The 27,943-nt window shown below is 40.7% G+C and overlaps 1 protein-coding gene and 1 long non-coding RNA gene across 4 annotated transcripts in view; one reads left to right on the forward strand and one right to left on the reverse strand.

The window, feature by feature from the left end:
• Nucleotides 1-273: 273 nt before the first annotated feature.
• On the reverse strand, nt 274-14,563 carry LOC112959982. Of its 3 annotated transcripts, XR_003251685.1 has the most exons (4): nt 14,433-14,563; nt 3,206-3,327; nt 2,000-2,144; nt 274-319 (listed from the first exon to the last, which is right to left on the reverse strand). It is a non-coding gene; the product is annotated as an uncharacterized LOC112959982 (long non-coding RNA). The 3 variants fall into 3 exon arrangements; XR_003251683.1 differs by lacking the exon at nt 274-319 and having other exon boundaries at nt 1,955-2,144; XR_003251684.1 differs by lacking the exons at nt 274-319; nt 14,433-14,563 and adding an exon at nt 9,919-9,982 and having other exon boundaries at nt 1,955-2,144.
• A 329-nt stretch (nt 14,564-14,892) lies between these two features.
• The window catches only part of BAIAP2L1 (BAI1 associated protein 2 like 1), a 34,951-nt gene continuing 21,900 nt past the window's right edge, over nt 14,893-27,943 (forward strand). The window contains exons 1-3 of the mRNA XM_026054165.1: nt 14,893-14,993; nt 23,613-23,688; nt 26,422-26,508. Coding sequence (XP_025909950.1) covers nt 14,943-14,993; nt 23,613-23,688; nt 26,422-26,508 — 214 coding nt within the window. The 5' untranslated portion in view covers nt 14,893-14,942. The remainder of the gene's footprint in view (nt 14,994-23,612; nt 23,689-26,421; nt 26,509-27,943) is intronic.

The following is a 27,943-nucleotide window of genomic DNA, read 5'->3' on the forward strand; positions in this document are numbered from 1 at the left end:
AAAAAGACACACAAACTTTATCTAAAGATACAAAACTGTCCTTCCCCTTCAACAGAGGGTATCTGTTTTTAATGGGAAGGACAACATTTGCTAGTCAACAGATGCTGAAATAAAACAAAGTAATTCTTCTGTTGTATTTCCTACCTGATTTTCTTAAGAGTGAGAGAAAAAAAAAAAAGACTACTCTGCCACTAAATTAGCTAATGCTCTGACAGCAGAAAAAGTAATTTTCCTCTCTGCATTTTACTTACCAACATATACAAGCTCCCTCTTCCTTTTGCTTTAGCCTGGAGCTTCCAATATGTAGAAACCTGGCTGCCTAGAATGAAACTTATACAGTTAATAAGAATTCAAGGCTGTCAGAAGAGAATTGGTTCTTTTATTTAACTACATAAGTYTGAAGCTCAGTTAGACATTGTTCAGAGTTCTGTACGTTTCAGTATGTATTTCACAATGCACGTGTTCAGAGACTTAACAGCAATACGAACACGGTAATTTCCAAACGAACATGGCATCTTTTTCTCAATGCTGTCATTTTCATGCCAGTTACTGGAGGCTTTACTTTATTATACTTTCTTTCTTACAATGTTCTAGTGGGTGGTTGTATTGGAAAAGAAAGTTGCAAAGAACAAGCAGTGTGAAAGGTATTGCTTATGATTTTACACAACACTCACAATTACATTTACTTACTATATAGACAACGTTGTTACAATAGATCTAGGCATTATTTTGGATACAAATAGAGCTATGTTTCTCATATCAGCACAGAGAAAAAAGAAAAAGGACTCCAAAGGGAAAGAAACTCCTTTACTGCCTAAACTGTACTACCCTAAAGGGTCTGCAACAGGATACTATATGCCACATCCTACTACAGCAGTTCTACCTTCATTAAAAACAGAAAGTTCAAGTATAATGCTTCAGACCACCATAGTAACTGGCAAAAAAATGACCACATACATGATGATGAGCAAAACATTTTATCTAGGTACATTTAACTGGCAATATTTCYGCACAGAAAAGTCCTAAATCTATTTATAAGGCACAAGAGACCAGAGCATCAGCTCCAGAGTCCTGTCTGACCGGACAGCCCTGGACATTGTCCCACTCTGCCCAGCTTGATCACCGCCGACCTGCTCACCGGCTGCCCTTTCCCTTCCCTTAATGGGAACGGGAACCAAGAATGAGGCTGGTCTGACCCTCAAATAGGCAAAAAGCCACTTATTTCTGTAGATTGAAGATAAAAAGAATGCAACATGAGACCAAAGCAACAAATAAAAAGGGCCCAAAGGGGACCACAGCATGGAGAACATTTGTAAGCCACATTTGCAATGTTAAAGGACTGGCATGGTGACCATTCCCTGCTGAATGCAGACCACCCAAAAGGCAGGCAAAGGATTGCAGTTAAAGTGAGAAAACATTTATTGCTTCTGTAACTTTACCACAGAGTTATCAGAGATCACTATAGGGAGTGAAATTGYGAAACATTTTAATGTTTCTGAAAACAGATATAGAGGAATTTTTTTCCCCAAATAGTATTAAACAACGTAACAGCAAGCAGTCTACACTAATCCCCTGCGTTGCAAAGCAAGCTGGTCATGTATTAGAGATTTAGCTGCTCTGGTGAAAAACTAAGTTAAAAAAAAAAAGAAGAATTTCACACAAAAAAATATGTGAACATTTGGACAGGTCAACCAATGTCCTTCACGGTGGCATCAGAACCTTACATAAAAACTGTTCCTAATTTTTTTCAAATATCCAGAGACAACCAAAAATAGAGACCAAACTCCATCATAACAAGCCTCTGGAACCACAGGGAAAATTAACTGCGATGACTAAGCAAACCTCATGCCAGCTATGAAAAATTTGGGACACCCTTTATCTATGATAATTTGAAAATAGTTATTATTAACACAGAAATCAAGTGATCAATTTCCTCCTTCTAAAATATAGAATTTGTCATATTAGCTGGTGACAAGCGTTTCATGAGGAACAGTCTCACCGGAGCCCAAGGATGTACAGACGCCCACAAGGAGTATTTCATGCTGAGTAGCAGCAGGACTAGGAGAACTAGGTGCAGGCTGCTGAGGAAGCGCTCAAGCAGCCATTCTGTCCACGTCCTCCACAGCACCCAGGTATTGATAAACCTGCAGAGAAAACAGCAACAGTGTTGAAACCACCAAGAGACACCACGGGCACTACTTGAGCAGAAAATAAATCAATGTGCATATGATTTTAGGGTCACAGGTTTGCTACTGTCACATGAATAGCATGATCAGAAATACCAAGATTCTTGTTTAAAGCTTAAACTCTTGTTTGGCATATATCGTGGTGAATGACATGATTTTATAGGCAACTTTCCAATATTTGTTCAGAGCTACACGCTTTAGTCTTCCCTTTTGATACCATCAACCTCCAAGGCAGGAGGCCCCACAACTGCCCTGGACAATGTGATTCAGTGAATCACCCTCACCAGGATCAGGCCTTTTCCTTCCCACTCTTGTCTTAGTGGTATCAGCCCTGCATTATTTTTATATTCTGTGTCTGATACTAATAGATTCAATTTATTAAATATGAAAGAAYGGAATACAACAGAGAAAATAATATGAGGAGTGTCCATGCTTTGCAGTTTTTAGGCTTACAATGAATTATTTTCATATAAATAAATGGCAGGTGGGGAACAACCTAGAGGAGATTTATATCCCTGCAAATGAGAAATCAAAGGGAATACATAAGCAACTGTCTGATTTTTTTTAACAATATTATATCATTTCATTATTTATGTTTGGCTGTGGTACATTTTGCCATTCTACAACTTTCACCCCATTTAAAGATAATTTAAAAAGCTGGAAAGTGCCAAATGGCAAATAACCACATATAGTCGCCCACGTACATATAAAATACCCAGATTTCCTTGTGAAATATGAAGTGACATTATAGTCCAGTCATAGTTCTCTTCTGGCTCACTTAAAACTTTCTTATTTATATAACTGTCTTACACAGCAGCAGTAACAGGTTCCACAAATGAGTAAGCACAAGGCTATCTAAATATTTATACTATTTTCTCTTTTTAGGATGGTATCATTCCACAGACAGGATCATGCAGCCATTTTAAATTGGATTTGCCTTTCTTCTCCAAAGGAGCTAGTCTATATACTAGCCAAAAACTCACAAAAGGCAGCGTCAGATCTGCAAACCAGTTACTTACAAGTGCTCTTGCTGCAGTTATTTGACAGCAGCTACAACAGGTAGGTTGTATCAGAATTTTCATTATAACACACAGGTTTCTAAAACTTGCACATTGGCCGATGCATATCATCTGTAGATTGCCTGAAGATTTAAGGAAAAAGTAGCATTAACACACACACACAGAGCTGAAAAATACTAGTTTTCACCATTTGGCCTGAAATTTCTCACTCCTGGCTTTGGTTTAGARCTGTTACCTGTGAGAAGATCCTTGTACGGAGATATGAATTTAGCTTTCTCTTCATTATTATGCTCACAGTATGACAGCTTATTTATAAGGTTATTTCCTGCTCATTCAACTTTCTGACATATCAAAGTTTTGAGATAATTGTGAAAATAGCCTCCTCAAACTTGGCTAAATCAAAGACAATCCAGAAGGATTCAAAGACTCTCCGCTCACAGCTGACTGCCCCTCACTAGAATATTAAGGCCTAGCTCATCCTATCCCCACCTTAATGACCCCCAAGCAGTTCTCATGTTTAGTAGTTTCCCTCACTTTGTTATTTTCTCACACTGCAAGAGATGCTAGTTCACCCTCAAATGCCACCTACACATCTTAGTCCTCATACTGCCAAGATTTACACTAGTGTATCTACCCGCACACATATTTACACTTAACTTTATAGTATTGTAGAGTAATTGAAAGCCCAAGGGATGGAGGCAGGTTACGCATGTGATCTCCCACCAGGGCATTGGGCTGAGCCCCTTTCTCCTATCCTCTTGGCACAACACTGGGAAGCTGCAAATCTTCAAACCCAAGAGGAGAASAGACAAAATCCCAAATCCTGGGTAAAAGGGCAGGATAAAAGTGTGTCCTGAGAGATCTCTGTAGGAGACTACGACTTGGAACGACATTAAATGTGTATCCTTGCCACAGCAGAGCACCTACTCACATGCCAAAGATAACTATCAGCGAGCGCTGGTAAAAGCTGGATCATACCATAGGTTGTATCAACATGTATTTTTGTTTTACTCTAATATTCTTACAAGCATTGAAATGTTTTTAATTCCTATTCTAAAAATATTAGCCTATCTCTTATTTTACGCAAATAATATTCAAATTCACACAAGCATTCAAATTGCATACAAGCTTTAAACTGCACTTCCTGGTGCCAAAAGCTCTAACTTAATTTCAGCTCTAACTCAGCGCTAACTCAAATGTCCTCCTTTATATTCAGACGCAAACTACCTCAGTAGCATATCTCTAACATCTACATTTTATATCATACCAATTTTCTTCTTACATTTGCACATCCGTCCACAGTCAGAAATGTTAAATAGCACTAGGTTTCACTGACCTAAAGCCAATCATCTGCATCACTGGGAGAAAAGTACTGGGAGGGGGATGGACAGGATGACGTAAAAGCTACTTCAAAGATGAACAAAACATATTAGTTTCTCACACTTTGGGGGAGATCTGCTAAATGGATTCTAGCTGGGAAGCCGGCAGAGCACAGAACCTGCTCAAAATAACTGTGAGATAGAGACCAAGCACACAAGGAAGTGGGAATCACCACTGTCCTATAGCTTAAGCTGTTTATGAGCCAAAGCACAAACTTGGGAGCAGCTGGAATAAATGCCAAGTTTAAGTTCATTGCACTGTATTTACAAAGCACCCAGGGCTCCAGCACCACCACGTGAGGGTGCTGCCCAGGGAGGGACAAGCTTTGAACATCTCTCTTCCTTGCCAGGAAATATCAGCAACAAGCAGGGCCATTATATGCTGGACTTTCCTAGCACGCCCAGAAAGGAAAGTTAGTTTGAAAAAGATGAGTTTTGCACTTAGATTGAGTTTCAGTTCATAAAATAAGGAAGAAGCGAACTCAACCATTGGTGCTGAATGAATGTCATGAGGAAAGAGGATATCTGGACTATGAAATCTATACATGTTCTTCTCTAGTGGGAAGGGAGGAAATCTCCTTTTCTTTGTATCCCTCTTTCATTAGTGGACAGTGCTCAAGCTTCAGTACAATGCAGTTGCTGTATAAATGTCCATATACAGAARGAAAGTGATTTAGCAGGAAACAGRGACAATTGCATGAAGACAGTGGGTATTAGGATGACATCCCTTAAGTCAATATTGTGTCCAGTGACAGCTTATTTTAATCAGATGACATACATACAAGAAATCCAAAAATCTAAGAAGGAAAAAAAAAAGGAAACTAAAGATTTTAATTTGTATAAATGACATTTAAATAATCTCAGCATTAAATTGATGAAATTAAATCATCCCTCAAAATAGATCAACTTCAATTAATTACACTCTTTTAAAAAATCCAGAAAAAAAAACTCCTCTAGCTATCAGTAGCTTGTATCCACTGGCAGTTATTTGATCGCTTTCTTGGCTGAGACACTGGGAACTTCACAGACACCCACTAGCTGCCGAGTGTCTCATGCAGCTCTTCTGAAACTGCATTTTCATGCCTGTTCCCTCCAAGGGAGGGATGAATTCCCCTACCTGCTCCATCACTGGTCGTATTCATTTCACTGGCAATAACTGTGCTTAAGCTGGACTAACAGCCTTTCCCAGGAGCAATGCCTGCTGTTGAGTCAGCCAGTAGACTAAATTCCTCTCTTATTTTAGAAACCTTGTAAGATGGCACAGTACTTGCAATTGCACCCAGAAGTCTGCATTTATATATAGCAATAACACTATTGCACTGACTTCTCACTATTAATTTATATACAAATAAGACCTTTTTCACAACGTGGGCTTGTTTAAGAATGTATCACGGCACCCTTGACAAAACTGGAATCAACTGTTAATTAGCATCCCATTTAACGGAGATGAAAGCCAAAGCATTCTGACTAAGAGGATGCTGCACAAAGCATTCTACTGCTCTCGTATTTTCCTCTGATAAAAATTACATTAAACTATATATAACTGCATCAAATGGAATATTTAAGCATTTTAAGTCAAGTATTTTATGCTTTAGTAATTCATTTAATTATTTTCTCTAGAGAGCAAATAGTATAATATCATCCAATTCAAGGGGAGTTATATGAATAAATCTGCAGGCATTAAGACAGAAACAGATACCCAAGAGCCTGGCTTAAACAAATAAAAGCATGAGGAAGTAGTGGACAGGGTGCTGCTCCAGGCTTACTTCACATCACTGTACATGCAGCAGGTACATAAGCATCCTGGAGACCTACCTGCTTACAGTTAGTAAAAACCATCACTCAGACTTTCACAACTTCATAAAAAATAAAGAGCTATATATCCATGCTTCATACCCATTTAATATGTTCCTGCTAGTCCTCTTGCCTCACACCAATCATACTCTAAAGAATGTGAGTTATTCAGGACACACTGTGTTTCTACACGGTCACTACAATCTCTGAAATCAGGCGAGAACGAATCAGTAAAAAGAGTGAAATCGCATAAACAAGAAACTCCACTAACAGTTCCCTGCACAAATAAATTCGTGTGTCACTACTCTCATTTCCAATACTACTACATCAACTGAAGCTGCTTCTCTCTTTAAAATATTTTCTGCACTGCAGCCTATTTTTATCGCTCTGAATTTGATATGGGGAATATTATATCTGCAATCAATGAATGCAGACAGAAATGGAGATGGGAAGGAAACACAAAATATGCAGAGAAGGCACAGAGAAAGGGAGTATAATACTATTACAGACCCAAACAGGGAACCCAGTTTCTGTTAATTTGCATGTCTGTATTTTATTTTATACAATACTATAATTTTCTTCTATCGATAAACAGTAGCTGGAAGGAGGGTAAGAATTTGTAAATCCAAGAAATCGAACAAGAGACAGACTCAAAGCTGCCAAAGGAAAAGAGGTTCAAAATCTGAGGTGAGCCTGATCCAAGCCGCCCCTGCGCCAAGAGGCTGGGTGGCAGCCAGGCAGCTCCATCTTCAGCCCTCAAACTTTATAGCAGCTATGCTAAAATCCAGATCACAGCGTGAGTCAGAGCAGCATTAACATCAAACAGAATTCAAGTAAGAGCCTCGCTCTAGTTCCTGTGCTGCTAACAACTTTCTTGGTGAACTGTGCTGACAGCTAGGAGTAACACAAAAGCAGAAACAAGCATCCCTGCTTTCATTTTGCTTAGGAATTTCCCCACACCTGGGCTTGGAGAGAAGCCTGCAGTAGGTATGGGAGCTGACTGTTCCCTACATGTTTTTCCTGCACAAGTTGAGCCAACAGCCACTCTGTCTGTCTTTTCTGTGCTGCTGCTGGATAAAAGACTTGAAAGAGCTAACTAAATATTACATATTTTATCATTAACCCATTAACAATATCCAAACAGCACCAATTCTTGGCTGCATTCCACAAGCTGAATATTTCTGATTATTTTGAGAAAAATATCCAGCTGCTAGCTAGTGAATCACCATAACAAAATGTTCATTTCTCTGAAGTTATCCATCAACGTAGGCAGTGCATGGTTTTGCATTTCCAGTCACATGCCCCATTTGACTTGGTCATTTTGACATAATTTCTGACTTGATGCTAGGTTGTCGCAACAGCTCTCTCAAGTCTTGGAAAACTACCTCCCTGGACAAAAAAAAACAAATAAATTAATCATCTCTTTTGCTCCTTATTGCCCATAATTATTCTAATACCCGTTTGCACTGCTGCTACTAAACAAGCAGTTCAAAATGTTCCTGTCCATTTGCAAATACGTGATTTCATCTTTTTGACTGCTGCGAGTACAGATTTTGGTCCCTGATTGTGCTTTTATTCTTTTCACAACCATCACTCTACTATGAACACAAAGGCAATCATAAAAACACTAATTTCAGCCCTCCCCTTTGTCAGTCCTTGTAATGTTGCCATTGTGCACTGACAGTTATAGCTCTTATCTCTCCTTTATCATTTACAATATCCTTTTTGCCTGAAGAGCAAAATAGGGGAAACAGAAAGACCTAAACTCATTACACTCCCCAGAATGCAGTTAAGGTCTCACAGTAACGSAGCACTGCTCCTGAAATGTTACAGGACTTGTAGGAAAGCTGCATCCCCCGTCCCTTAGAGATCAGTGCAYGTTTTGAAGAATTCAGAAATTTTATGAGATAGAGTAACCATCTGTTCTGCAAACTGGTGGARGAAGGGGACTTAGTACACTGATGCAGAAAAAATTCCTGGCAAAACATGCAGTCTTCTCTGGGTCTTCCCAGAAAGGGAAGTCAGAAGCGTCTTTTTTTTTTCTTTAAATATATATTAATTACTATGTATGTAACAATCTTCATCCTTATATCTTGGCTTGTAAATGCCAGGTACAAAATACCCCAAGCAGAACTGGATCATTTTCTTGACTTTTTACACTTAAGGTATAAAAGCAGTACCGGATCAATGAATATCTGGAAATTTTAAATCTAAACTGAAGTCTGAATTTTGTAGCTTAAGCCTTTCTAATGTAAAAAGGGAGTTGTTGGGTTTGGTTTTTTGTTTTGTTTTTCTTTTTTTGTTGCTGTTGTTAATTCGATTAACTTTAGTTGCTAAGCAGTATTACAATAGTAACAATGTGGGTAGAAAGAAAACTTTACATAAGACAAGCTGGAAAATATTTATATTCCTCAATGCTAATGGAAAAGGCTTTAAAGAGAAATTCCACTTCATGAGCTCATATACAGCATGATCAATGACTGATGCACAGCAGGTAATGAGAGTGTAATGTGCTCAATAGCACATTACCTGTTGACATTTCAGAGTGACAGAAGGAAGAAATTGTATGAAAGTACATTTCAGAGAGGCTTTTCACTTGYACTGAGGAGTTTCTGGAGAACAGTTTCCTCTTTAAAAACTTCATATTACTCAAAACTTAAACCAAACCAAAAGAGTAAACATGAAAGATGGGCTCCACTGAAAAAAATGGAAAACCTTCACTGACTCTAGTTAAATCACAATTTTGTCCCAAGTTTAACAAAAAGAATCATGAGCTTCATAAAATAAGATGGGTCAAAAGGAAGACTATTCCATGCCTTCTCTTCTGTTTTGGACAAGCAACATCATACGGGCTTTCCATTCCTAAAAGAGTTTCACAATTTAACATAGCATCCATTTATAAGAATTTAATGAGAATTTTCATATTTGCTTCAGTGAATTTTAGGTTAGAGTGGCAGTAAAAAGCAGCATAAAACTAATTCCATTTATCTCTTGCAACCAGATTCAAGATCTTCTRGTTCCAGGACACAAGGGAGCTCTAAAAATACCTAGAAAGCCCTGGGGCTGAAACTCTAGTCTTTGCACAAAAAGGCTAGAAGAAACTGCAAAAACTTTCTTCCTCACAACCAAGGTGATGCTCAGTTGTAATACAAGAGAAAACAAGTCCTAGCTGACATCAGTCAGATCTAACACTTGGTATTACGGAAGAGTAATGCCTTAGGACCACACTTACATCTCTGGCTCAGCTTACAGTTCTCCAAGGCCAACTACTTCCCCTCCTACAGTGAAAGGCTTAAGTGACAACCAAACAAGCTTCTTAGTTCCTTCCTAAATCCTAGTCCTTGCATCATCCACATAACACAGGCTAAATGGCATGCAGGATCTCTTCCAGCACAAACTTATCTTGATAATAAAATCTAATAAATAAATCTGAGAAAAGCTCATTCCAAGGACCTGCCTTGCAGGTTGCACGTGCACAACCACGGCTCCCAGCGCAGACTCCCGCAGCCCACACCTTGCCCCAGGGCACGCAGCACCTACCTGCACTGTCACTGCACAAACCCTGCTCAGGCAAGTGGCAACACAGACCTCCCATCRGTTCAGATACTTTGAGCTGAAAAAACACGAAAGAAATGAACAGTTACACCTCACAGCCATAGGCCTGGAGCCCAGAGATKCCTCAAAGCGAGTGCTGGTCAGCAGGGGTCCAGGCAGAACGTCCCAGAGACGAGCAGCCCCTGCTCCCTTCTCTTTCCCCCCATTATAAACACTGCTAATTCCGACTCCACTGTTAATACGCAATCTGTTGATAGCAGTAAGGTCAGCGATGTATTATGCTACACTGAGCTGCAGTACTCTACATTTTGCCTCAAGGTGAAATCAGTTTAAGCATTTAACCTGTTGTCAGTYAATCCCCCACTAGACAAATTAGCGAAGGAAGAAAACAAAGCAAGGAGATATTTAAAATGCTGTGTTTTTGGCATGATTCACATCATAAAACTATGGAACTTAAATGGATTAGAAGTTTGTAACAAGTAATTCACCATATAGCCAGCACTAGTAGTGAGCCAACAGCCAAAGGAAAATTGAATCCCAAGGCATTTTTAGATTTTAATAACATGAACATCCTAACAGTACTTACACTCCTTAAAAAAAAAGTCCAAGGCTGCTTATGAGCAATATAAAGGCTGTTCTGCTTGCTCACTACTCGTATCTATCCTGTTACTTTACATAATACTTTGAGAAAACCTTGAGCATTAGAATTGTATAAACTTATTTTGTTCCTTCACGCGTAGTTTGCTTGCCATCTAGTGGACACAACACACGAAACAAGGCAAGCACATCTACTCTCCGCAAGAAATGAGCCAACATAAGCTGTGGGAGTATAACAATTTTGAATGAAATGTTCAGTAAACAACATGAAGAGGTCAYTACTGCTCTCAGTAGTGCTGGCTAGATGGTTGTAAACCCTAATTTTGTCTAAATCTATGCAAATTCAAAAAGAACATGCTTTATCCTGTTTCCAGGATACATCCTGGAACATCCACAGTCAAGAAATCTGATTATAATTCACTTTATACAGCCAAAGTAATTTGTCAAGGAAGAAACCAAAACATACAATATCAGGATACAAAGCAAAGACAAAATACTGCTCCATTTAAAAAGTCTGAAAAAAAAGAGAGAAATCTTATGGAAGATTATAAAAAGCATTTTGCACCTCCTTGAAAATTTTCCCCCATAAAGCTGAGTAGATTAACACTATGCTTAAATTAAGCATTATTGTTTCACTTGATTAGAGCACTTCATATCTTATTTAATTGACCTGTGGATCTGGGGTACTGCTCATTTGTCTTAAAACCAGCTCAGGACAACAGACGAGGGAACAAGGTGACTTTCTCCTGGTTGTTCCACTTTTAAAAGTAATCCATTCAGCAGAAAACAAGCTGACAGTCACTTTAATTCCCTGCTCAGAAAGTGTTATTCCCACCCTGAAACAACTCTGAACGTCATCTGATATCACTAAATAATGTGCTATGTGCATTTTTTTTCCTTAATTGAGTTAAATGCCTGCTAATGACCACAGGGAATGAAATAGGCCACAGCTGGCTATATCATGCATATGCTATCACTGCTTAGCCACAATTTATGTAATTACTTACAGTCACATTAAGCTGTTTAAAACACATGTTGAAGATTCAATGATGAGYTGACATTAATGGGTCATTACACTGCACTTAAATAGTTTCCAAAGTATATTTGTATATTTAACTGAGATGCAAATAGGACCCTTACAAAAACACAATTATACTTAATAAACATCATTGATTTTAATGAAATACATGTATCTACTCAAAGGATTATTTCCGAGTTATGTATTTTTTTCAAAAGATGTGGATGATACTACTGCCTTGCTACAACTATGAAACTCAAGAAAGCTGACAACTGCATAGGGATTTTTTTTGGTGATTCTTGTCTTCAAAAGTTTAAATGCTACAAAGGAGAACTGGCCTTCTGCTGGGAATGAATACTAGCACTTGCTCTGATTTGATTTCTTGACTGCAGTTTTGTAATCAAATCTACGTTGCTACATACAATGWAGACATCACAATGTCTACATTGCCCACATGGAATCAGTTGCAGGATTCAGGCCCACAGTTTGCTTTTTACAGGGGTATACGGGGGATCCTGGGTATCAGCCCAGGTTCAAAGGGYCCAACCTCCACGTCAGCCCCTGTGCCTCGTGGCTCCCGTCAGGGACCCACTACGGTCCAAACCGCCACAGAGACCAGCTCACAGGTGGGGGCTGATGCCCCAAGTACTCACTTAAACTGACCGTTTCCAGAGGGTCTGCTGAAGATTATGCATGACCACAGGCCTACAGACACTTCTGTCTTGGGATCTGGAGAGTGTAATGGGAGGCAGAGCAAAAGATAGAGAGGAAGGASAGGAGTTTTATCTTCTTAAAAGGCAGCATGTTACAAGCTAATGCCAAAGCATGTAAACAGTTTCCTGGGTCTGACACAGAGGAGGTCTATGCTGTGGGGTGGGTAACAGATACCTCGGCAGATAAGCACCTATAAAACACAGCAATAATCCCCCCCAGAACGCTTCAGAGGATTTCCTTTATTTGCRGAGTTATAGGTTGTTGCAAACAGAGGTTGAAGACCGGACTGAAACAGCTGCTGTTTGAGTGCAACACTACTTGTTATGGAATCTCCAACTCTGGAGACTCAAAATTCAACTGGAGCCCCGAGCAGCACAGGGCTGAAGTCAGCCCTGCTATGATGCGGGCTAGACGAGGGGACCTACTGACCTATTGGTTTCCTCTGACCTAAATTATCCTGGAGAGGCAATTACTTGAGATGCTGTACAAAGATGGAGTGAAAAGACATAATTATATGACAGAGTAACTTCACCACAAGAATAAGAAAATTCCCTTCTTCACCTCTCTAGCCATTGAAATAATCTGTGTTAAAAGTTTCAAAAAAAGTTATCATATCAGTATTTACATGAATCAGTTCTGATAGCATATGTAATTGATGATCACAGGTAGGTTCTGAATTGCTCCTTAGCACAAGGTTAAAAAAAACCTCTGAATTCAGAGTCACTAAGAAACACTTACAAAATGCATAATTAGGAGTTTCGAAACTGAAATACTACAGCAGCCAAAATTTGATGTTATTGATGAGTATGATACAACAGAATATTCTGAATTAAAAAAGTACATGACTAAAGAACTGCTGCACGTTTAAATTTAAGAACATTCCTAAGTCATTTGCGCAAGTAGGATCTCCTTCACCCATTCTAAACATACACTACTTGCACACATCAGGATTCCTCTCAGCTAAGGCCGTAACATAATACTAACTTTAAAAGAATATAAGATCTGAAAGCTTTGTATTTTGTACTATTTGTACTACAAACTGTCAAGTTATGCATGTGGTGTTTGAAAATTAAGAATTGGATTTGCATGTCAAATGTCAAGGTTTTCAGTCACAAATTTAAACAGAATAGTGAAACAATACAGAACACTACCAATTATGAATATTGTACACAAAATATCTCTAATGATAAGGAAAGATAGAAAATGTTTCCAAATGCTGTCTCACACATATAATATTCTCAGTATTTGGGAAAAAAATACAACCCCATGAAACAGGAAAATATAAATAAAGAGGAAAATTATTTTCCACATTATTATTTGTATACTAACATACAATTTCTAGAGGAACACAGCCCAATGTTTTCTCTCAGCAAAATACAACTAAATCACATATTGGTTCTGTGAATAATTTCCTCTAATGCTAATTTCAAGTATCAGAAACAGGCTTTTCATAATTTCATTGTCTCAGCTATCTATGATCATTTTTTCTTTAAACTGTACAGAAGTAAAACAACAAAAGCAACTGCTACTCCAAAGTAAGGATTCTTTCTTGGTGGCTACATTTGCCCRCCTGGGTATTCTTTAAAAACTGCTATAGTGTTTTAAAACACTATAAACTGCATTATTACAGAAAGGCCATTAAGGTAGTAAATATTAGTAGTCTGAGGAGACTTTGCTTGGGAGGGTGACGTCCCATCAAACTTCCTCTCTCCCTGGCATTCCGGCTGTACTCAAGGTTCCACCTCACTTTTCCCCAAAGGTGAACTACATGTAGCGCAAACGCCACAAGCACCACTGCACRTTTGAACAAACTGATTTTTACGACTGCCGAAACCCGATAACAACCTCCTCCCACGAGAGATTCCAACGTTGCGGGGTCAGCTCCAAGTCCAGGCTTTGCCGCAYGCTTCCCGACATTTTATTGCTGCAATAAATTGGGCAAAAACCACGGACGAGACAGCAACCAAGACAAGCGGTGTCCAACACCAGGGGCCTCATGTGCTGGGAAGCGGAGCCGGGGCCGGCCTCACATACCAGGGTTACKAGTCCTAGCAGCTCTTCCCAACACCACCCCACCAGCAGGTCCCTGCCACCCAGCTGTCTCCATTTCCCAATCTCTGAGATATTTTATCCTTTTTTAAGGTGTTCCAACATTTGTTTGGCTACTTACAGCCCGAGGACGCCTAAACGGCGCAGGCTGCTCCAGTGGAGACAGACGGGCGGGTCTCGTTGGTGGTCGCGCCCCTCAGACCCAGCTCTGGGCGAGGGGCCCCGCCGGGCCCCGGGTTGGGATCTGGGACAGAGAAACCTGCTCCCAGGCTGGACGGGCGCCGCGGGGAGAGGGCACGGGCCGCATCCCCCCTCTCTTATCGCGCGGGGCCAAGCGAGGCAGCCTCTTTCGCCCAAAGCTACCCGATTCCCCGGGGATCCGCCCTCGCGCCTCGCGGGCGGCGGCGCAGGTGGGGGCGGCGCGGGCCGCCCCGCCCGCCCGGCCAGTCGCGCCGCGTCAGGCGGCCGCGCTGCGCCCCGCCCCGCCGCGGCCCCGCGGCGCCGCCCGGCCGGTTCCGCAAGTTTTTGACAGTTTCTCGGCGGCGGCGCGAGCGGCCGGGGCGGCGGCGGCGGCAGCGGCGCTCTCGTGGTGGGGACGGAGCTCGTCCCGCCGGCCGCCTGCGCAGCCACCATGTCGCGGAACCCCGAGGAGGTCAACAGGCTCACGGAGAGCACCTACCGCGTGAGTAGCCCGCGCGGCCGCCGCCGCCTTCGCCCCGCTGGCACCGCCGCCTCTCGGCCGCCACGAGCGGCTCCCGGCCGCGCTAGGACCCCCCCGCAGCCCCGAGCTGCCGCGACCGGGCTCCGAGGCGACGGGCGCTCGACCCACCTCCTTTCCTTTCTTCTCCTTTCACTTACTTATTTTTCTCCCCAAACTCAACGTTTTGTTTTAAAAGCCTCGTAGGTCTCTTTTTTTTTTTTTGCGGTGTCCCCATGCAAAGCACAGTCTTTCTAGTCATGCTCCAAAGGTGCCTCCTTTGTGGAGTAAAGCCCTTAGAAAACTCATGGTACTGGTTGGAGAATAACTGCGGTGTTGGAGCCACAGTCTTGGCTTTGTGTCATACTGGGCGAAAATGCTCAAAGTTGCCAGTGTGCTTTAATCCTGCAGCTAAAGTTAGAGCTGTGTCTGCAGCCTGGGGCCAGAGGCTGTCGGGGCACTGGCCTTTCCTTCCAGCTCACTGTGTGCCAAACCTTCATGTTTTGCTATCGGCTGTTTTCGCRTTTCCGAAGATCAGTTTCTGTTATGCTCTAAAGGCCCTGGGTACTTTCACAGGAAGTTTTGTTGTTGCCCAGCGCTCCGGGCAGCTGCTCCGCAGAGCTACCTTGGTGCCACGTCCCATTTTCTGTTTACTCGCTCTGGGCGGAGGTATCGAATTCGGGCAGAACGGCCAGTGGGGGCAAAAAGTTTACTTAGGTGTAAATTCTTCCACTGGAATCATGCAGCTCTTTCGCATAAACAGTCAAGGGCTTTTTTTATATCACTTACGTGCACGGCAAGGCCATAATTGAGCATAAATCGCTTTTTCTTGGAAAAGGCATCAGCAAACACAGGATTGCAGGGCAGAAAGGGAGGCAGACGGGTTTGGAGAAGGGAGCCGGGGCCGGGCTGCTGTGTYGGACGATTCCCTCAGTGACACAGTGGGGCTTCACAGTGCAGAGGGCAGAAAAATGCTCACCTTCCTGGATTTCTAATGGACATTATGAAAATTAAGCTTTAAAATAATGGCAGGAAAAAATWAAAAAAAACTTCCCTTCTATTTATTACTTATTTCCTGGGAAAGTTTACCTGTTGTGTGTGTGTTTTTTTAATTACTGTTTCTTTTCATAACTAATTCAAATGTATATTCAAGGCTGACACAGCCAGCCAAAGCACAGCAATGTGAAGTTAATGCTGACAGGGTGATGAAATGTCTCCCGTGTGGGTATTTGGAGAGGTCTGCGGGTGTTTGGAGCGGTCTGCTGTGCTGCACCACAGCGCCAGTGCTCAGCGGGCTGGAAACCCTCATGCCTGGCCCCCCTTAAGAGCTGCAACTTTATCCAGATAGGCTATGAAAGCTCCTTTAGATAGAGAAGAGGGTTTCAGGTCTGGTTGAACATAGTTCTCTATCAAAGTTAAACTCTTGAACATTCTTCGCCTCTGAAGGACAGAGGACTGGCCKGTGTGTTCGGCGTTTGCTGGGACTGCGATTACAGGTCGCTCGCTTAGAGTCTCTCGTCACGAGCCTCCTCTCTGTCCTCCAGTAATACTAATGTTGTTCTGCTCCTGCTGGGTGCTGTCACAGCAATACAGTGCTCAAAGCGCCCCGCCGATGTTGGTAACATCGGCCACACCAGTGTTTGCTTCTCCTGCCATCAAGAAAGGCTTGGTCTGGAGAGGCCAGTTAACTGCAACGCAGAGAGGTATCTGTGCTCTCAGGATGAAACACAGGCTGTCAGCTTGTCCAAAAGTCAACTTGGGGTGAGCTGGAAAATAACTGAAAAGGAAACTCCGTGTCTTGCTAGTCTGTTTTCCATTCTTTCTTACTTCTAATGCTAATCCACTGGCTCTATTAAATGCATAGCAAGGTACATTAAGTGAAGCTTTAACTTGCGAACATCATCAGGTGGCTAAGTGCTGACCTTGTGTTTTTATCTCATTTCTCCTCTCTGTGGGCAGCAACATAAGAAAGCAAATACCTCAACGCTGTTTTTAGCTAACCAAGTAAATAAACACCATAATCCACAACTGCACGCATGTGTGCACGCAGAAATCGAGGCTGACGTTTGCTCTTATGTAATACCTGGAGAATCACTTTAATGTACAATGGGAATGGCACGTGCGAAATGCAGCCCAGGGGTGTGGGAGACGATGACTAAGGAAGGCCACAGCCCTTCTTTCACCATGGGTGCCGCCAGCCTCGTCAGGGTGACACTGCCCTTGCCGATGAGGTGGCCCTTGGCACAGATACAAGTCCCCCTGCAAATCATGCCCGTCTGCAACCCCTGGAGAACTGTGACCAGGCACTGTGTCACTGCGGCTGATAAGGCTTCATTTTAACTGMTGTGTAGAAGGGAAAATTTGGCAATTTGTCACCTAACTGTGACACAGGCTATTATGGAGGGGAAGGAGACACAGCAAGAATATACTGAATTACAGACCCATCGTTCTGCCTTTGCAGTCCGAGTCTTGCGCGAGCATCTCGTGTATCGCTCCACGGCTTGGAGTTTCCAGAGCCCTTGATAAGGGTGATAAGCTTAAATTCACTGGTGTGAGTAGTAAACACTGAAAGCCTTGCTTTTACATATCTGTATATTTCTCAGTTATACAAGTAAACGTTACCCCAAACCTTTGATAATCACCCAAAGTGTATAATGAGACAACTGAAAAATCATGTTAGTTTACTTACTCCATAGAGGGCTGTGTTCTTGATTGAACAAGGACATACAGAATTATTTTACTGGCTAAATTGCTTTATAATAGAAATATATCTGATCAGTTAAAAACATTCATGCTCCTATATTTAAAAAAGACTTGCAATTAGAATAGACTATGGCATTAATTTATGGTAGTTACAATTTGCCTAAGACCCTAGCACATGCTGCAGAACTGAAATGAGCAGTCACTGAATGGAATTACTGAAATATAAATCTTACTTGGCAGGAAGGGAGGGCCTTGCATTTCTTTTGTTGTTTTTCTGTATAAAACAGAACTTATCTTAGTGCAGATTATCAATTTTGACCTTATTAGTGCTGTAGCTATACCTATTTAAATTGGGTCACGTGTTCATAACCCGAATAAGTTTTTGAGACCCATTGATAGGTGATGTATTAATGTTGCTCTTAAACAAGAAGTGTTCCAACAAGCTGATTAATAATTACTCGTAACATTTGGTCTTTTTGAATAATTTCTAGCATCCTGATTTTTTTGTTTCCRTTCTGCTAAGCACATTCTAAAACAAAATTATCATGCTAATTTATAACAGAGATAACTTACCAGCAGATGTGTGAAGGGCTTTGTCCTGCCCTCATGTGAGCTTTGTTGTGGATTTCCAAAGCTGGAGGGGAAGATAAGATGCAACAGTGTTCATAATGCTTTAAGTGCTGAGGAACACTATGCCTTACCTTCTGTCAGGGTTTTGAATCTTCTCAAGTGAGTTCTTAAACATCACACAGCAACGCTAAAACCTTTACTGAAAAATTCAGCTGCACTCTTTTTTGAAGAGAGGAGTAACAACTTTATCTACTATCAGTGATTGCTCAAAGATTAGCTAAGAATAGCTGTAGTGACAGTAACATGCATAGCACTGGGCATCAAGACCTACCTTTCCGTGTTAGTTTTACCGTTTCAGATTTGCACCCAACTGTGCTGCCCTCCTTCAGAGAGCGCCCGCGGGACGGCGCGGGGCCGCCGCTACCTGCCCAGCTCTGTCTCCTCTGGGCCAAAGGCAAAGCTGCGGCTCACAGGAAGGCGCTTGTACAAAGGACCTCGTTTGTTTTGAAGATTAACACTGTTCACGAGTATCGGGAATTGAGGAAGAGTGACTACGGATACGCGACTATGGATACACAGCAAGGGCAAATACCAGGCTCGCTCCTCCTCAGTGAGCTCCTTGCTGCGGGGCTGGGTGACTCTCGTTGGTTTCATGTGGTGAAAAGCACATAGAAACTTGCATGCTGGATTATACAATGATTTATTGACTTGACTGACCAGGATATATCTCTCTTGAGCCTTTTTTTTTTTTTTTTTTTTGAAAGGACACTCCTAACAAATGTAAAATTCTCTGCATTAAAAATATGTTTCCAGGTGCCTATTTTGGAAGTGTTTCTCTTTGTTTCCATTCATCCTAAATAATAGAAAGCTCTAGGATCTAATCCTGTGCCTCCTGGTCTTCTCTTCTAGTTRCCTATTCTGCTGGTGAGAGGTAGTGTGTCACCAGCATATAGGACACCTTGGTGGCAATTGGGAGGCTCCTCACCCCGGTTATGCTCCTCACTCTAGGGCTGATGTGTTGGGACCTTTGAAGAGCTATTGTTTTTCTCTCAGCTTTTTTTTTTTTCTTGCTTTGTCTTGTCTGTTTGGATAACAACAGACGCATTATAGCTACGCACAGCACTGTAAATAACACAATCCAGATGCTGTTTGCGGCTTTTGACGACTTTATATTTGTGGTTCTCTTGCCTGGAAATTCTTCTGTGTTCCTTTGGCCTTGCTGTTTGGGAAGTTTTCAGATCTGGATTTAATATATGCAATATATTGCCATTCTGTACTGGTGTTCTGCTACAGTCATTTTCATGACCCTTTCCTTAAGCTGCAAATGAGGAAAACTGTGAACTAGTAAGGCAGCTTTTGAAAATAAATAGTTTTTCAAGCTATTGTTGCTAGCAGTTGTTTTGCTGATTTTTCAAGCAGCTTTTTTTTACCCTGTAAGTTGAACAAAAATCACTTTAAATGATCAGACATGTCTTAGCCATGCTAAATGTCTGTCTGATCCTGAAAAGGGAGTTGCCACTGAGCAGTTTCTCTTTTTGGAAAAAGTGCTCCAGATATTTCTTTTTGGAATGTGTCTTTTGGAACATCACTACTGCAAGGATGGCAACGATGGTTAGCTTTATAAAAAGAGCTCTAAAAACAAGGTCAAGATTTTATTTGCTCTGAGGATCGAGTTCTCAGTAGGAAAAAAAAAATGCCTCTTTCTAATGCTGAACGGAGGAAAAACGGTCTAAAAATTATTTCATTAGATAATCTTGGAGACCTACAAGGTAACTATTTTAAGCTCTATGTCCTTCTGTCACATACAAACCCTTAATAGGAAAGTAGATGAGCCTTTCACAGAACTGTGAGGATCAGCTAAGCATAGCCTGTGCTAAACCAGGCAATTTCCAGGGAGGAATTTCCATTGCTCAGGTTTATGCCATTTCTCGGGCGTTCACGTCTAGAGCCTGGATCAGACGCTTCTGCTAACAATCACCCACTGTGGCAGTGCAAAGATTGAAAAAACTTCCAGAGCCTCCTTGGTCCAATGGAGAAAAAAATCCATTAGCTGCGTGCCTTCCAGCTACAGGAGGCACTGGGCTATAAATTGTTTCTTCATTTCTCCCACCAGTTTTACACACACATGGGGCATATGTACTGGAATTCTTCCGGAGACCGTGCTGTGCTTTGGCRGCCCTGCTGTGCTTTCGTATCTCCCCAGCGCGAATACCTGATGCCTGTTGGGTCCAGCGAGAGCAAAGAACGATGGTGTCTGGTTTCAGAGGAGGGAACTCTCCAGGGCAGGGCTGTTCCTGCTGGGTTTTATTCACTTCTTCCAAATATAAAACAGTTAATGACGCAGGTGCCATCCCAGTTTACGCAGTTTGGAATCAAAATTGGAAGATGCCAAGGAAGCTGCAGTCCATTTGAATGCTTAAGACACTCATTCCAAAAAATTGGAATTTTTGAGATCAACAGTTACCCTGTTTCCATGAGGCTTTCTGGTTAGGYGGCAGGGGTGCAAGGTGTAGGGGGCTTTTTTCTGTAACCTCTTTGGGGAGGGGAAAGCAGGATCTGTGTTGGGAAAAGTTTTCCAGTGGGGGGCAATGCAAGGAGGCATTGGGATTCTTGCCCACCATGCATGGGCATACGCTCCACTTTTGCAGACTTTTTCTTGCCCCTGTCCTTGGACTGTATCTTAACACCATGCCCTAACTGACTCCTCCTTTCCTGTAATTCATTGACTCATGTACTCYTATAGACCTCTTCTCCAGCACTCTGCTGGGAGGGAACCACAAGGAGATGGAACTAGGAAGAGCCAACTTCGCACAGGGAGGAGAGGCACTGAGCAGCTGCTTCAGYTGAGGGGAAAGCAGCAGGGCAGCAAGATTTATAGTAGTAAATTAAACATTTGGAAGGGCAGGCTTGAATTTTTGTCCTGCCAAGTTTCTAGAATTGGTGTCGTTGGCCCAACTGAAGCACCACCAGTTGGCCCCAATGATTGCTGGAGGCAGCTTGTGAGCTGGTGCAGATGAAGGGCCGCGGGGCAGTAGTAGTTTCCTTGCACCGATCGTGTCTGGATGGGCAAGAGTTTAACAGCATAGATCAGAAACCAGCCCCAGTTGTGTTACATTTGTACAAATAAAGCAGTGGGGCCAAGTATTGTAGCTCTCTGTCCAGTTTTGTGTCATGTATACTGTATATGTATACGGTATAAGAACCTAATAGTTTTGTATCTCTTGGTATCATGTTCCCTTGGAATTGAGATACCACTATGTAATACCATATCGGTTGTCACTGTTAAAGAGCAATGATAAAATAATTGCTTGGACTACAAATTCCTCAATACCATTGCCTAGAGAATGGAAAGTCAGAGTTAAATTTATAGATTTAAAAGGAAACTTGTCTTACATTTCTGACTCGTGGCTTGCTTGAAGGAGGCTCTTGTACTGGACCCACACAGACACACTGACAGTTCGGGTTTTGACTTTGGTAGTGGCGAGATGGAGAGACAGGCAAGGAGCAAAGGCCCTGTAGAGTGCATGGAGAYCAACTTACATTAAATAAGTACTTCAGCAATGAACAGATTTTATACATTGTCAAAATCAGCTAACAGGCTGGGAGAGCAATAGGGTGGATGTCAAACTCATACTGAAGTCCTTTCTTAAAGGATGTCATTGCTCAATCCCATATGCGAATCTATAATTTTATCCATTTCCAGCAAAACCATGTACAGTTGTGAGGTATATTAAATGGTAACAGTCTAGTATGTAATGGAAGAAGGAAAGAAAGTTTTGTGTCTTGCTTGAAAAGAATTACTTAGCATGACTTCTATGTATTGGCGGGATTTGAAGGTTTGGGGATTTTTTCTTCACTTTTTACGTTAACTAGAGGTCATCTTGTATGATCCTATATATATATATGTGTATATATATATATGTCTAAGTGACCATGTCTGAAAATAAGACAAATGTAAGGGTATTCCCTTTTCTTTCTGGCTCTGTGTATATCCTAAATATAAATATTTTCATTCTGTTAGTAGCATGAGTAGGATGAAAGCCTGATACTATTTAACTTGTTTGGTATCTTCTGTTTCTTGTCTGTTTTGAATTCCTTCTGCTATTTGAACAACACCTAGGAAGATGTGAGTTGGGTCATAAAATTAGTAACAGTTCAAGAAGTTGGTGTCTTTTGATATCACATGATCCTCCTTTGTTTCTCAGATTTTGAATAACAGGCTGGTTCTACTTTTGTTAGGAAAGTGGAAATATGGAGCTTTTATGTTATGGTAAATAAATAAAAGTCTTCACTACTGAAGGGTTCCTGAGATTTTGTGGCTGATATTACATAGAATTGTATTCTGTGTGGAAAAGAGTAAAGGAAGAGCTGGAATCTGGTTGCTTTACCAGGCACATGTATTCTAGAGTCTGCCAGATCCYCTTCCCAGCTCAGGTGCACATATCTCCCGAAGTAGAGGGGGGTGAGATGCTGCATCTTTAAAGGAAATCCGGGTGGCAATTCTAGGGACTGAACAGCTCCCGCACTTACATCACATATCTGCACTTTTGTCTTTACTTTTTTTTTTTTTTTTCCCCCCCTCCAGTTCTCATAATAAGATGGATTGAATTTGGGAATACTGATTTTGGAAAATATAGTTATTGCCTCTGTATGGAAATAGGAAAATGGAATTTTCCTATACCACAGGGACAGCTCAGATTTTGTGACTTCTCTTTTTGGAGTGGGCAAAACTTCTTCCACTCCCCCTTCCTCTGCTTAGTTGAGGACAATAAGTTTAATTTTCCTTTCTGAAATACTATAGCTTCACACTATAAAAAAGAGCTTTTTCAAACTAAAAAATGTCTGAACTACTTTCCGTAAATGCTATCTGTAACACAGAAAAGATGGTCTTTCCATTTCCCCTGCTGCATTTAAATAGCAAGTGCCGAATCTGCCCTGGGGCAGCTGTTTGCTGGCTCTCTCTCATTCTCTCTCTCTTTCTCTCTTTGTTTAATAATTAGTAGTGGAGAAAAGGTTTTCCTCTTGCGCTTATTTCACCATCAAAATCTGGTCACGTGCTTGGCATCCTTTTACGTAATAAACAGCCAGATTTCTCTTTAACCTCAACTGAAAAAAAAAAGTTTACCCTATTTTTCTTTTTTTTATTTCTTATCTTAAATGCTGAATTTCCTTTCCCTTTGCCTTTCTTCTTTTCACAGTGACTCCATTAGGCTTTATAAACTGTATATACAGAAAATAAATCTAGATCTAAATCTAGATCATTCAGACAAAGATTTTCATCCACTGCTGAATTGCCTTGACTGTAACACCAGTTTATTTTCTGTTCACTAGAATGTTATGGAACAGTTCAATCCGGGTCTGAGGAATTTAATAAACCTTGGGAAGAACTATGAAAAAGCTGTTAATGGTAAGTCTTCTGTATGTAAACTGTAGAAAAAAAAAGGTTGTACATTTACTTAAATGTCCATATTATATGTGAGGGTTGGGTATCAACTTAAATTCCATGTCGACCTCCTCCTTTAACAGTAGAGGAAAACAGGATTTGGGTTGGACAGTTCAGGCACTGTCCAGCAGAAGTTGTACCCCAAGCCCTTATGCACAGAGATATTGCAAAATAAGCTTAAATAAAAATAACCTGTATTACAAACATAATATAAATGAAAAAGCAAACAATTACATAAATTAGGTGTTTTCTTTTTCCTGGAAGTATTTTCCAAAGGTACTTACCATTCCTATATCTCTGCCAGCTCACCTATACCCATGTAATAACCCAGMTGCGTAATCCTGTGAAAAGGATCCCTTTAATGGAGTCAAAATCAGAATTAATAAATTGAATCAAACAGCCTGATGTCTCCAACTTTTAATGATGTGGTTGCTTCCATTACTGACTTCAGAGAAACTACTTATGTAAAAATGGGTTTTCAAAACTGAGCTCCAGGTTCCTCAAACTTGTACTGTAGGACCTGTTAAAACTTGCTCCATTTCACTTATACAGACCTGTTGGGCTGCTTGATGCCATATTAAAGCAATGTAAAATCTCTCTAATTTCACCTCATTTCCACTCTGTGGCATATCTTTACCCTACACGTAATCTAGTACTCTGAGAAATGCGATACTGCCGAAGTAGTGCATAGCCAAGTAGACAGTGAAGTATCTCTTCATGCAAATTTTAGGTCAGGCTTCAGAAAAAGATCAAACCTGAGCATGTTGGAGATGAAAATAAGGATATTTTAACTTAGTCATAGTAATAACAAATATAGTTTAGAGATTTTAGATCTCAGATGAAGCACCTGTAAGTAGTTTAAAAAGAAATGAATCCTGTATAGTGCAAAGAGCCTGAAACCTCAGAAATAATCCATGTTTGATTTGGAAGATGGAATCCATTTCAGGCTTGTCAGGGAATGTACTGGTTAGTGACCAAATAYGTCACCTTTGGCTATACTTTAGGATAAGCAATTAACTGTATATATATACACACACACATATATATATATAAGGATTTAAATAATTTTTATTGCCTTTTACGATGAACCAGGCCAGCTTTTCTCATAACCTTGTCTCTGCAGTATGCAGATCAGTTCTAGATACCTTGAATATGTCAGGAATCTACTGCAAGGTGCAGATCTACTCTGTGTGTATTCTATTGCTCACTACTAACCTCCCTGCTGTGCGAATCTCGGTGTTTCCCTGTTCATTCCAGCAAAACTGGCTTCACTGTTTAAATGAGATACAAGCAGGAAATGATTAACTGAGAATAAATGAAGCCTTAGTGATATATGTCAAATGCTTCATGTTTCCTGTAAAGCTGAAATTGAACTATGGACAATAAAATTGTGCAGGGGAAAAAAAAAAATGGTTGTCCTGAAAGAAAGATAAGTGTCCAAGGGTTAACTAGGAACTGTCTGCTCGGGAATGTGAAACCTTCAGGATTCTTCTTAGATTGTGCATGCACCTGTTGGCTAAGGTTTTATATCTTAAAACACCTGGGATACAGCCTTCCTATCTGAACTGAGTGACAAAGATAAGGGTAGGCATCTCCCTGAAGAGTCAAAATAAATTGGTTCAGAAATTATAGATATCAATGTAATTTTTTCACCTCTATCCCAGAAACTAGAAATCTACCTCAACTGAAGCTGCTGAGCAGTGTAACTTGCAATAATGTAAGGAACTAAGTGCCAGTTGAAAACACAGAGCAGAAAGTCACATCTGGTTATCTAGCATCAGCCTTATAACCTGAAGATCGTATTTCAAAGCCTGGGTCTTTGAAGTGTTACCATTTAAGCAGTCTAAAGTTTCCTTGAAGTGGAAAAATCAGAGAGGATCCTGGGATTTCCTTGGCTCTGACTGTCTCTCTGTCCCTGACAAGGAATCATATTTGTCACTGCAGTGCATGACAAATGCACAGCACTAGCCTTAATGGTAATTTCTGGGAGGGACTGTATCTTACATATTGAACCTTTCACATATATATATATATTTTCTCCCATATGTCATACCTGCCACGTTATTTGTCATCATTTTGTGATGTGAGTTACTTTGTTATAGTTTACTTAACAGTAAGTGACAAATTCCTTCTGAAGGATTTCATGTCTCCTTGTTGGAACTATATATTCAATTTTATCCTGGACAACAGCCAGTTCTCAGTAGCAAAAAATTTAGTTTCTGTCTAACAGACCTTTGAGTTTGGGAATGTGGGGCAGAGACTTAGTGATTCCTAGTTAAATTTGCATTACATTTTGTTTTTTTCCGACACAGCTCATCTGTTTCGAGGAAATTTATGTTCTGGCCAATGGCTCATGACTGGCACTATACTTACCTATAGATGCTGATTGCTGCTGGATACTTGAAAGTTGGAACTCCATAGCAGGCAGCAAATTCATTAATATATTCTGCTGTCCTATTTTGCTGTCACTTGTTTCCAGAATTTACTAGGAAGCTCAGGGACTTGCCTGATTTGCTATGAYAGCAGGATTCCCTTATTGCCATTCGTCCATTTCTTACAATCCATCCCTGGCTCCAGAACCTCTTGGGAACATAGATTAATGGAAATGGGAAAAAAAAGCCTTTAATAAACTTGGTTCTAACCTTTTTTTTTTTTTTTTTCCCCTTTCTTTTCTTTTCTTTTCCCCTCCTCTAAAAGCCATGATAGTGGCTGGAAGAGCATATTATGATAGCCTTGCAAAGATTGGAGATATTTCAGCTGATTCTCCAGTTTCTAAAGAATTAGGTAAGTGAAATTTCACTTAAATTATTTCAAAGCCCATATTTCATTTTTTGTTTCCAGCTGGTATTTCACATAATGAATGTGAACTAGAAAAGAATTGGGAAAAGGGCATGTTACTCTATAATAATATGTAGATGGAAGAGATTAGATCACTTTATTTCTTAGGCCATTAGTGTTTTCATTCATACCATTTTGAAGAGTTTTTAAATTATTTTTATATACATTTTTTCTGCTCACCTTCTGAATTCAAAAGCATGGGGTTTTTTTGAAGAAGACATTATTTTATATTAAATAAACATAGGAAATTATGTAGATTGATTTTAGTATGAAGATGACTGTTTAAAGATCTCAGAAGCAGAATGCTGTTTTGGGGAGTGCTAATGTATAATAGCAGGTCCTAGATCAGAGCAGTTTTCTGGGAAGAGTTTACCTCAATATTTGACCGATCCTATCACTCATATTTCTCCAACACTTTATTTTGTAGTTGAACTTTTGGAAGAGGAACAATAGAGTCAAAGATGTAGCACATTTACAGGAATGTAAAATTAATCCAAGCTCTGTACTTCCCTGAACACAATAGTTGACTTTTGGAAAGAATGTCTTCAGCACTTTGCCTTATATTCCTTTGGCTTGCACTGAAATGGTAGTTACTTCGTCTACAAGAATGACATTGCCCTGGAAGCATGTCATGTTTCTGAGAAAAGATTATAACATCACGCAAAACAAGGGAACAGCAACCGTATTGCAAAGAGGAGACATTGCTCCAAGCTTTAGTTGGCACTTTGACAAACATTGACAAACATAAAGACTTGACAGAGTTTCTTAGATTTGTACTTTTGATTACAGGCACTGGAAGACTCTTATCATGATGCATCATGTTTCTTCTCTGATAATTTTAATTTACAGTAGTACATGAACTAAGGATTGAAAGAAATGTTTTTAATAATGTTTTTTAGTGATTTGGTTGAAGGAGAAGTGAGGGAAAGACTGTCCTTGAATGGCGAATGCTGCTTGCTCTGCGCCTGCGTGCATTTTTTACTATTTGCTCTGCARCCATTTCTGTGTGGCTGTTAACAGTCTGTGTTCAAAGCTGGGAGCGGCAGAACAGCAAACAGTAAAAAGCAAACAGTCCTAATGCAGTTACTTTCTGTATTTGCTTTGCAAGCTGTTTATACAAAACAGAGTTGCTGGTTTCAGACTATAGAAGGAAAGTATAAGAAAGCMTTACCTTCTTTTAACATTCACGGTTTCCTACAACAATAAAAGCATAATTAAGGCTTTAGTATATTATTCTAATCAAGCAGCTGGTCAGATGTGTGGAGTAACATATTTATTGAACTTTGTATGACCGTGGGATATTTTCTGTTGTTTGAAAATAGCCTAGAGCAAAATTCTGAAAATACCTACTTTTCCCGAGTAGAGGAGGGGACAATACAGA

The sequence above is a fragment of the Nothoprocta perdicaria genome, unplaced genomic scaffold (genome assembly GCF_003342845.1).
Source record: "Nothoprocta perdicaria isolate Ctin4 unplaced genomic scaffold, notPer1 scaffold_12, whole genome shotgun sequence".
Lineage (NCBI taxonomy): Eukaryota > Metazoa > Chordata > Aves > Tinamiformes > Tinamidae > Nothoprocta > Nothoprocta perdicaria.